At 37.5% G+C, this 11,972-nt stretch overlaps 1 protein-coding gene across 2 annotated transcripts in view; it reads right to left on the bottom strand.

Moving 5' to 3' along the window:
* Nucleotides 1-11,168, bottom strand: part of LOC112152695 (voltage-dependent calcium channel subunit alpha-2/delta-4) — a 63,688-nt gene extending 52,520 nt beyond the window's left edge. Inside the window, exon 1 of one of the 2 annotated variants that reach the window (XM_024282435.2) lies at nucleotides 11,010-11,168. In XM_024282435.2, coding sequence (XP_024138203.1) covers nucleotides 11,010-11,017 — 8 coding nt within the window. In that variant the 5' untranslated portion in view covers nucleotides 11,018-11,168. Of the gene's footprint in view, nucleotides 1-3,782; nucleotides 5,310-11,009 lie in introns of those variants that run through there. The other variant, XM_036212145.1, reaches the window with a different exon arrangement.
* Nucleotides 11,169-11,972: the final 804 nt, after the last annotated feature.

The raw sequence follows: 11,972 nt of genomic DNA, 5'->3' as shown, positions 1-11,972 counted from the left end.
ACTTTTTTTTTTTTTGCTAATCATCATTAGCTCTGTGGATAAATTAAGTGTTGTGTTAGTCTGGAGGTGAGGCTATCAGCACAGACTCTTCCTGGAGGGAGTTGTTGGCAACAATCTTACATCACCCCGTTTTCGTGGGTATGGGAGGGGCTGCAGCAGGTAGTGCAGGTTTTTAGATTACATTTAAATGCATGAATGGATCAAAATGCCGCTTTTGTGTTATTTATAGTGAGGAATGAACAGTAAAATGCATTTAAAACCTAAAAGAGTAGAATTTTCATGGTAGGGCCCCTTTTAGCGTAGTCAGCAATCACCCCTGGCATCTTTAGCAGTCAAGTTCAGATTACAGCATTCAGACTAGCATTATCACAGGTAACGCTATATTTCTAGTTTTTAGTTAGTTTAAAGCTAATGATGGTTAAGATGTGTGCTTTACATCCAGTTTGCGCATGACATGATAAATCGACTAATCTAAAAAAAAAATAATCTTCGATTAGTCAACTATTAAAATAATCATTTGTGGCAGCTCTATAGGAGAGTAACAACATAGCAAAATTACAAATCTACTAACATCTACTAACATCTTTTCTTAATACTTGAACTTTCGTAGAACAGGTACAAACTGAGCCTCATGAATACATCCAGGTAAATTTCTTAATTAACATCTGTCTGAAATGTAAGTTTATACACATTAAAGTAATCAAGTTATTACAATTGATTTCAATAAGCTTCTCAGCGACTGTTTGCTGAAATCTTAACCTATTGCCAAACTTTCAAAAGCAAAAGATACTAAATGTCAGGTTTTCTTCCAGGAATTCCATGTTTAAAAGTATCTGGACTTTCACTAATACAGTATGTCTATGGTTCTTTTTCCAGCTTATTGTGTTTATTCATTTGTAAATAATTCATTCTTAACTATATGTAATTAATAGTTCAGTTTAAACCTTTAACTCTTGATTTTTTTTATACAACTGTTCTGTTCTACAGTTCTTTCACAGAACTGACCATTATAATAATGCAAATTTCTCAGCAAGATATAGAAACAATTATTCGTTATTATTCTTTTCAAAATCTTTTTATAGATTTTTCTATAGGAAGAGAATGTTTGATGACAACAAAATCACATCATGTAAATGCATGGGTGGATTTGGAGAGACAGAATTTTGTCAAATGTATTATTAGTATCTTCCCACATAAGGCCTCTTGTCCCACATCTGTGTCTGCAAAAAATGTGTTCTCCACATCTGACCCATTCCTAACGTCAGTGGTATGTTACCGTAACAACCGAGCTCAGGTTCAGTCCCCTCAATACAACTCCTTAACGCAGTGTGAACCTCCAAACTGTAATGGAGACCCTTTACCACCAGACCACCAAGTTATCAATATGAATGATGTATTCTAAATGTGGACATGGAGTCATTATAACATGTCCTGCTCTGTTTAGCTAATGTCTACTTCATAAAGTCCATCAGGTCTTCCACAGCAGAATCGGAGCAGGTAAGGCCACTGAGCAGAGGCGGGGCCTTTCTTAAATCCAGGTACTTTGCTATTGTCTGTGAATGCCCATGGCAGACAGCCAGGTGGGTCAGGGTAAGAGGTTACTAAGCTGCCAGGATACTGCTGATGACCAATGATGAACCAGAAACCAGAATAACCTCAGAACTTCATGTATCTTTACCATCCTGAAACCTGAACCAAAGGGAAGACAGCAGAGGTTCTTTTAGTTAATGTAACTATTGTTTAACCAGGAAAGTTAAAGGAGTCAAGAGACACAACACACCCCAAGAAGTTAATTAAAATAATAAAAGAGAATAAAAACAACATGTGAATGATTTCCTTTCAAAGTTGTTCAGAATATCATCAAACCAAGACAGTTACAAGATGTGGCAGTTAAATTATCCTTTGCAGAGAATTCCAGTTTGCAGGAGAGACAGAAAACTATGTTTGTTCCAGTGTTGGGGGTAAGGAATTACAAAGTAACCAATTACTGTAGTTTACTTACTTTGGTATTATTGGAAAAAAGAAACAAATTAGTGTTCAAATGTCAGTTCTTAAATTAAAACTACTAGAAACCCACATTACTTCATTACTCACACTTTAGTGCAGTGAAACTGTACATGACTAATAAAACAAATGTATTTGTGTAAACAGTTGGCTCAGACATTGTCTATTGGTTAACTAAATTAAATCTGATATTAATTAAAAAGAAAAAAAAGAGTTATTGATGCATGTCCGGAGAAATGCAAACTACTGCAGAGTTAGAGATTGTTCAAAGTAAGAGGAAAAAAAGCAGAAATAAGGACATAGACGAATTCGTAGAGACATTCGGCAATTGGAGATATTCAGATTATTTCTAATTTGTTGAAAAAAAAAAAAGGCAAAAACATTTCAGTTTGGTGCAAGTTATGTCCTGCTTTAGTGTCATTGAGAATCCTGTTTATACTCTCCGTGTGCTCCTATACAACATACATGTTCTCATGTTTGCGTGGCGAAATGCATGAGGTGGTGTTAAAAATCTGATTACCGTTGTGGAGCCTCTACATTTTTATTTTGGGGCGGCTGTGGGGCAGAGGTAGGGCAAGTTTTGGATGTTACAGTTGGTCTCAAAGTCAAATCTTAAGACTTTTCCCCACTCATCCAAATGGCAACAGAAGGTAAGACTCAACTTTGAAACAAAGTCATCTTGATAAATTAGAACCTTCTTGTTACAGTTGAATCTTATGTCTTTGAGTTTTGAGACTTCCATTTTGGCTGTTCAGACCTTAAAGCAGATGCAGCTTATTGGAAGCCTTTATTTTAAAATCATTTTCTGAAATAGTTTTTAATCTAGGCAACAGAAACGGATGTTTTGACATTCATCTCAGGTAGATTAAAGTAAACGCTGAGCAGAAATAGACCCTTCATTTACATTTGCATCTACATCTGAGCTCCAGGTATCACAGAATTCAAAAACATGTTTTTTGTTTGTGGACTCAGAGTTTCAGAAGGATTCCTGGTGTCACGTCTGCAGAGGTGGTGCACGCCTCAGACGTGCTCATCATTATTACGTGGCCATTGATCTGAGGATCTGGGACATTTGCCGAAGGTAAGGACATTCAATCCAGCTTTAACTCTTTCAGGGAGAAGCTGCTTGAAGACTGTGTTGGATTACGACAGGATTTAGGGCTAGAGGTTGGAAATGCTATTAAGCTAATGGCTGCAGTTGGATCCCAGGGTGGACAGTTTCCTTCTGCATGAGTGTTTTAATACAGTTGGAACCGCGGCATACAATATCTGGCTGCTCACTGGAGTCAGGAGAGCAGATAACAGAGTCCTGAGGGGAAACTGCTGCCTGCTGGGACAAACTAAACTCTCCCAGGACATGAAACACAGGAAGACGTGAAACCACATGAGAATCTCACATCAAATGTCAGACAGAAGGTTCCTTTTTTAATAACATTCAGAAAAAAGTTGAGTCTCTCTTTGAAGATAACGTTATATTTAAGCTTAGTTGATAAAGAAGGCTTGTTTATCCTTCTTTATCAATAAATGTCAATTCAAAGAAAGAAGCTGTGGTTTGGATTTTGCTGTCATTTATTTATTGTTTTACAAAAACCCACAGATAACTCAGAGTTCAGTAGCTTTTCTAAATAACCGATATCTTTGTTTAATGATAGAAGTGAGTTATTTATTCAAATGTTTTGGTCTCAACCATCATATCCAACATCCAAGAAGCTATTTGTGTTGTTTTTTAAAATACTTTTACAGTGAATATAAGAAGCAGAGGGGAAATGACTACTTACGTCTCTGGTGGGATCTTCATTTGAGCATCAGCTGTAATCCACAAGCAGAAAGCCCCCAGAATCCTCAAATAGTTCCTGAAGACAAGTCTCCTGCTCTCCATCCCCTCTCCCGACAATCTGTTAAATTTCCTCAGTCCTTCAAATTTCTGAGAGCAGTTTCATGAAACGACAGAAGATCTGCAAGTTATTTTGGGTCAGTTGAGTTGAGAAGGATCTCCTCATGTTGGCTTCAGACAGGAGATGGAGGTGCTTGTAGAGCTGAGCTTCTGAGCCTCAATGCTCCCCATCATGTCTGCAGAAAACTGAGTTGCGACTGTCATCTTTTCCCGGCTTCCTTAAAAAATTTGCTTTTTTAAAAGTGACAAAGAGAAAAAAATCTTGATGGTTTAGTTAGCAATCTACCAAAAAAGTCCCAGGAGAAAAAACTGAAGCAAAAGTTGCTGGTTTCTTCAGGTTTTTCGAATGTGCCTCACGTAACATGGGATGATAAATTGGCTTCATTTCTCCTGCAGACATTTGTGTTGTTGTAAACGTGGAAGTCCACAGCAGATTTGCTCGCCTTCACTGTCGTCCAATTTGCAACATAATCCACTTGGATTAAAAACGTGGACAGAGAAAGAGAGGGAGGGAGATAAGAGGGGAGGGGAGACCGGCGCAGGGGATTGGATAAAGGCTCTAAGAGGATTAATGGAAATTTGGATACAGATTTCTGCAACCAATCAGAGAAGAGTGAAGCAAAGCAGGTGGTTCATTTGGACTTTTAAGCAAGAAAAAGAGAAAGTGCTCCACATAAGTTCATATTAGAGTTCATAAGCTGAAGAAATGCATAAAAAACAAACAAAAAAAAACACTGTCTGCTTCAGGACTCTTCTGTTCACAGCTGGATTTGTTCTGAAAGTTTCTCATCATCCATGACGATACTATTGTGGTGCAACAGGATCCAAGTCTAGCTTTTCTAAAAAGAAACAAACAAATCCACTCAAAATAAATTAGATTTAACCAGGCTGTACATATGTTTTGGTGTAAAATTGAACTTCTGTTAAAATAATTTCCACCTGTAACTTTCCACAGAGGTCTTTTGAAGAACTACATCACTTGATTTTCTTTCAGGTTGCCGACAAATTTAGGAAATTAAAGTTAGGGGCTTGATGAGATTGCAGTCGGACAACAGGTTTGACAGAACTGACAGGGATCCCCGTCTGTCAGTCTGTCAATCGAGAAAAAGCTTAAAGCAGAGTCTTGGTGCACTCCCCACCTCTACCTTCAACTCCTCTACTTCACCTACAACATCCCACTGTCTTCCAGCTCTCATCCATGTCCTGAAGAACTCCAATGTCCTTCTCAGTTACTCCAGACTTCTTCATAAACCACAGCTCCTCTCTCTGGATCCTGTCGTGAACTTTCTCCAGATCTATAAGATTTTAGTTCAGCTGGCTGTGAGAACTTGACAACCAGCATTAGGCTGTAACAGCACAAAAGCAGCAGTGGGAAAACCAATAGTGTGAGTCGGAGCAAAGAGACATGGACAGAGGTGTCCAAGGTGAATCATTCAAGCTAGTTTGAAAGACCGACAGTTGGAGTTAAACAGATTTCCCATCCTGATTAAACTTGTACTGCTGTAACCTTTAATCTTTACACAGGTGCAACCTCTCACATTAGGCATTGTTCTAATAAAAAACATGTACATTTGTTTGGCAGCAAAGGGTCCCCGTGCTGATTTGGAAGTCACTCTGACCTGTGAAGGCAGGTCTACCAACAACAGCTCCTAAAATACCACAAATTATTGATTAGAGCCTCAAGAATAACCACAGAGTGATCATTAGATCAGTGTCAGGGAGGATGTGATCCGGTCATGTCTCACACACACTCTCCATTCACATACACACTCAATGTTGCTGCACCTCTTCACAAGATTCCAGTTGAGAAACACTCCATCAGTCATGTCACCCCTGGAGACTGTAAAATTGTTAATAACTAAAAGAGAACATAACAAAAAACTCTACTGAAGCATCTTCAAATACCACCTTCCACATGTGAAGGAAGCCTATTGAAGGGCCAACAGCTCCCTCTAGTGTGGAGGATGGGACATGGATCCAAACTCTCAACTGTGCAGAAACCAAGACTCTGAAAAACTTTGACAAAATCACATTCCTTCACTCCAGGGTCAGCAAATTCCCTCGAATTCAAGCTAATTTGTTACTGTAAGAATTTCTTCCCTGGTCTCCTAAAGAAGTCTGTAACTAAACTTCAGATCCTTCAAGTTCAGCTGTCGACTCTGAAAAAGGAGCAGGGAAACGTCGCCCTCTGCCTGTGCTCGTCTGACATTTTGATTCTATAAATTTAGGTTAATGACGGTGCTACAGTATAAAAAGTGCTGTGTATTTAAACTATCTCTATGCATGAAAAAATATGTATATGCATGTTTTCTTGATTGACTTTTAAAAACGTAATTGAAAGTATAGCTTAAAGTTTACAGAAGCGCCTACAGAGCAAAAACACATTGACATAAAATAGGATTCAAGTAACAAGTTCAGAATTAAACGTTAACTTCAACTATTAAAAGTAATTTTTAAGTAAAAAAATTCAACATTCAATAACTTTTATTCAGTAAAAAGAAAAACATACAATACAACCTGGAGTTGTAAACTCAAACATGCTGAAACAAAAAGGAAAAGGGAACAGAAAGAAGAAAAATATCTATTGTCTGCCGCTTTTAACACATAAATCAATCAATCAGAAAGAAAGAAAAACAATACAACAAGAAAAAATTGGGAAATAATGAACAAAAATGTAGAAATACAAATATCATTTTTTTTATATGAAAAGTGCTATATCAATAAAGATTGATTCGATTTGATTTGATCAACCAGTGTGAAATGAATATCATACCTATAAGCAGTATTTTTTTTTGTACTATCAGGGGTCTGGAACCTGCGGCTTCGGAGCCACATGCGACTCTGACCCCTGAATTGTGGCTCTTTGGTTAAAGAAAAATAAAACATAATTAAAAAGTATAACTGTTAAAAGTAAGTAAGTAGTAAAGTAAAAAAAAGAATAAAACTTGATGCAACTCATTTACAAACAGTTGAAGGACATTACCTTTCAGAAGCTTTTTGACAGACATTTTTAAATAAGTTTTTAAGTGTTTGTAAGAAAAAAATGGCACTTAATTATCTCTGATTTAGTACATAGATTGGCAAAATTTTGTCTGAAAATTTAAAATCTAATAATTTGTTTCACTGAAATGATACTATATGACAGGATGATTTTTTATTTTGAAAGGAAGTCATGTGAAATCTCTGACAAAACTTATAAACTATTTCAAGTTCTGAAAAAAAAAACGTAATTTTATTTTGCCAAAGAATGTTCATTTATCGTCATCATAATAGTAACATTAATATAAAAACAAATCAGTCTTATTTTCCTGAAAGGTGAATCAGACTTTGTGGTTCCTGTAGGGAAGTTTTCAGTGAGAAATTGGCCTAATTGTTTTTTTAAGTGTTGAATTTTGCAGATAGATTTGTAATCATTGATTATACTATTTAATGTAGTTTTTAAAACTTAATATATTGTAGTGGAAATTTCAATTTCTGTGCTCAGTTTATTCCATTTATTTACTCTATATACTGATACACATCACTCCTTTAGAAGTATTCTGTGTTTTAACTTAGTAACGAACTAATTATTTGACTACAACAAACAAGGTGATTATTATTAATAAAAGTATGAAGTATAACAAAAATTTATTAAACTGCAAATTTGTAATTTTTTACAATTGTTTCATAACTCTAAAAATAAAAACATGATCATTTGTCAAAGTGAAATCATTACAGATTTGTAAGAAGTTAGAATTGAATTTTAAGCTAAAAGCTTTATGGACTATAAACAGTTTAATTACACTATAAAGGTAATCACAGCCAATGCAGTAAGCCACCTATTTCCTGATGGAATTTAAACTCAGAATGACTAAAACAGCTCAAGATGGGAAAAAGTTTAGCTTTTTTCGCTATTCACACAACTTCTGTAAAGAGAAAACTGTTTAAAGTTTTGCAACATCCTACTTGTGGAGGTGCTGCTGGATTTTGTAAATTAATGTCAATTTAATATTAAAAAGATTGATCGTGGAGTTCAACCTGCACTCTCTTATTTTTATGAGCAGCATCCCTCCAAACAGTCAAACCTGTGGGTTTAGTCAGAACTTCCTCGTGGACTTGAACTCAGAAATGAAGCATGCGTGTCGTGAAGTCCACATGTTCTCCTGGCAACACGTTAGCTGTTTTAGTGTATTTCAACCAGTCGATTTTCTACTCAGAAAACAGCTGCTCCGTTATCAAAGAGCAGTCCATCATCCTTGGCCTTGTGCTAACACACTACCACACTAATGAGCGCTCTTGTGTGTGTAAGTGCATGTGTGCGTCCAGGGCTTCATCCCTCTTATATGAAGGGCTTATCTGGCCCAGAGCACAATGGCTGCATTGAAGAGGAAGCTGTCCCACGTGGCTTGATGTAGTCAAAGTGTTATGGAAGGAGTGTGTGCGTCTGTGGGTATGTTTTGGGTGGCTGGGGGATTGTTTAGGGGAGGGGTTGTTATGGGAAGAGACCCTGATCCCTGCAGCTGTCGCCTGGCACGCTCCAACCTCAGGGAGAACCGACTGCTGATATCAATGCCAGGGGTCCTGAGTGTGTGTGTGTGTGAGGGGGGATATGCTGTCATCAGGGGGCATCTGGAAGGGGGTAAATAGGAGAGGGTGATGGGTAGCAGACCAGTGAACACCAAAACACCACCCAAGCTCAATGTTTTTCTCCGTAGCGCTGAGCTGGAGGTCGTGTAGAAACCCTGCTAGGCCTCCGTTCAGGTATTTCAGTTCAGTGTGACGCCGGGGTCAAACACACCGCAGGGAGTCTCCCTAAGAAACAAGGGGACACATCTACCACCCAATGCCTCTCTCTCATCAGGTTTGTTTTGTCCTTTTGTAACTATGAGAATGACTAACAGAGAAATAAACTTATTTTTCTAGTTTCTGTAGAATTTTGTATCTTTCTCTTTCACATGATTCGATACATATCTCCATATTTGGTCCACGACTCGATACATAAGCGGTTCCTGGTCCCCAGATTTGCTCTGAATTATCAGGAGAAACTTTAAGCAAACCAAATCTGTCCAGTCTGAATATACACCCTTAGATTGTTTTGTTCTCTGTGGTTAAATAAAAGTTTGTCATAAACATTTCTCAAATAAAAAAGGCATATGATATGTTTAGTGAACACAACACACACTGTGGTTCACCAACAGCCAATTGGAATTGGCTCAACTTGCTAGAAGAGAGCTTGTGATTGGACGTCTTTTTGTTTCCATCACATGTGCATTAAATAGTCAGTAAAGACACAACAGGAAGAAAAATTGACAAACTGTAACATATAACGTGATTTTTTTAACTTCCCGATTGATTTGATACCTTTTTACCAACATAATCTTGTTCAGCTATGTGGCTTTAAAACAATACTGCTGTTATTCTCATAATTATTCAAAAAATATTTTAGTTCTGTCATTTTGATTCTATGTTTAAAAATAAAATGCCTGCACAATTTAAAGCAAAATGTGTTAAAAAAACCTTTGGTAACGCTTTATAATAAGTGTCCTTAATAAACTATTTATAAGACATTAACAAGCAATAGTAATGCGTTATTAAGCTACAAGTAAGGATGTAATGAGTCCGTCAAGCCACAATTTGATTCGATTTGCAGTCTTTAAGTCAAAAAAAAATTTTTTTCAGGTTTTTTTTCTCAACACAATGAATTAAAGGTATTTTAAGTCCAAGTATGTTTTATTTTTGTTCCTTACATCAAACTGTCTGCTTTCCCAAATAAACAATACAAATAAACAATTGTACATAATACTGACATGATCACAAATCCTTTTATACTTTGTTCATGTTGTGCTCCACATGTGATGGACCGCTCCGCGTCCGCTAACCCCAAACCCCACAGCCGCTGCACGCGCACTCACCTGCGCTCAAACTCAGCGCAAATGACCGCTCATTGCAGATTGCAGAGAGAGCTGAAGAGAGTTAAAATAGAGCACGCCTCCCGGACCGGGAAGAAGTCAGAAGGGAAACAGTCATGAAGCTGTGTCGTCACCCATGACTGTTGTTGTGGTAGATTGGTCAAAAAATGCATGAAAGTATAGCACTGCAGGATGAGGAACAAATCTCGGGTTTGTTTGAATTTGAGTTACTCGTTTCTATCACAACATTACCAGATTGTAAGAGGTTAACCCTTGTACTATCCTAAGCATGTTTACATTAAAAGTGGGGTCATCTTGACCCCACCCTTAAAAACCTAACTGAGCTCCACAGAGTCGGACATAGCTCTTTTGTTTTAATCGATTCATAAAAAAACTCTTGAGAATAACACAGCAAGTTATTGGAACTCCTGCTGATCCAATTTCCTTTTACATTGTTTAACCAAACACATGATCCAGAAGAACCAACATACCAAACTTTCTTTAAAGCTGAATGGCTTGGCTACTAAAGTGAACTCCTTCATTCGATTAGCAGCACACAGCTGACTGTCGTCAGCAAAGAAGTAAACTGTTAAAAAGGCTATGACTCATCGTTAAATGGGGGTTTTTCTTATGTGGCTGCGAGATTTAGAAATACAGAAAATGTTTCACTGTCATGTTCTCAGAAACAAGCTAACATAAGAAACATGCATCAGTGCTTTCATGGAGTTCATTTACATTGTCATCAATATCAATTTTTCTTTTTTGTTGCCATATATTTGTCATTAACCATCTGTTCTTTTAGGCACATGTGAGCAAAGGGTCAATTTAATTTACTAGTGAAGGTTTGATCATTTATATTCTAAATTTGTATACACACACATTCAGCTTTGCAGAGACTTTACATAAAAATACCCAGACAGTCATACTTGGTTTATTAATAGATAGCATTTTCCAGAGTGACTCACATCTCAAAATCGGATGAGAGTATAATTTTATTAAATGTGAGAAAGAAAGAACTGTGAGAAAATTTGTCTTTAAGAGGCTCAAGCGACAAAATTTGAACTGATGTTATAGTTCATACCTGTAAAAATAAGAAAAAATGTGCATGGTAATTTCTACAAGCTGCAACCCCCCCCAAAATCTCCCCCAGAAACACTTCTTGTTCCTGATCAGCAAATCTTCCCTCACAGTCGGGTTATTATGTGAGCAAAGGGGCTTCATACCTCGGCATCGGGCCAACAGTTGCTGCTTTGCCTGTTGTCCTTTCCAGCGTTCTGCTCCACCACCTGGAGCTGTCACTTCACTCCCTGCTGCTGCTGGACATGTTCCCAGAATGCTCTGCCTCTGCAGAAGGACACGGAGCCTAAAAACGTGACAGATGTGACAAGTTAAAAGTTATAAAGTTTTCTTTTACTCCAAGTCAAATTGAAAATATTGAACACAAAAAAGTAAAGGAAGTGCAGGAGATTGAATCCCCCCATGCCCAAAATCTGATGCTACTCCTCTGAAAAACAAAGGAAATTAGATCTGCAGAGTAACAGAAGTGTAAGAAGGAAACTGTGATTGTTGTGTCAAACACTTTCAAACAATTAAATGTGCCAAAGACAATTAATACTGCATGTGGAATACAACATTTACAGGATCTTCTCGTTTGTGTTAGATTTGAATGCAAAACTCACTTAATTTAGTCAAAAAGTATTATGTCAGAGGAGATCAGCTGGAATTCGAACTGAATTTGCAGTGTTTTTGAAATATTTATTCATGGATTCATTTTTTTCACACCTGAATTACTTCAACAGTCTTTTCATTTGTTTAAAAGACAACAAGAAAATCACAGTCTGATCCTAATTTACCAAATGCAAGAAAACTGAAGACATCCGCCCACCAGGTAGTCAGGTCCAGAGCAGGGATCCGGCTACGCCAATCCGGGCATGTAATGGAATCCTGCTGGCTCATACTGTGAAAGGGGGTGCTGATATGTAATATTTCTTTCTTTCTTTCTTTATTTGTTTCCTTTCATGAAGCATCGGGAACATCAAAACAAAAATCAAATACAGAATACAACACAGTCCTGCAACTCCATGAATGAAAGGGAGCGGACGGAAGAACAGTGTTCTTATTTTGTCCCTGCTCCTGCTAACTGCTCCTCTCACATGCCCCTCTGCATTTACCCAGACTTGGGACTG

Source organism: Oryzias melastigma, linkage group LG6, assembly GCF_002922805.2.
Source record: "Oryzias melastigma strain HK-1 linkage group LG6, ASM292280v2, whole genome shotgun sequence".
Lineage (NCBI taxonomy): Eukaryota > Metazoa > Chordata > Actinopteri > Beloniformes > Adrianichthyidae > Oryzias > Oryzias melastigma.
The sequence above is the reverse complement of the archived record's forward strand: the minus strand, read 5'-3'. Positions and strand labels throughout refer to the sequence as shown.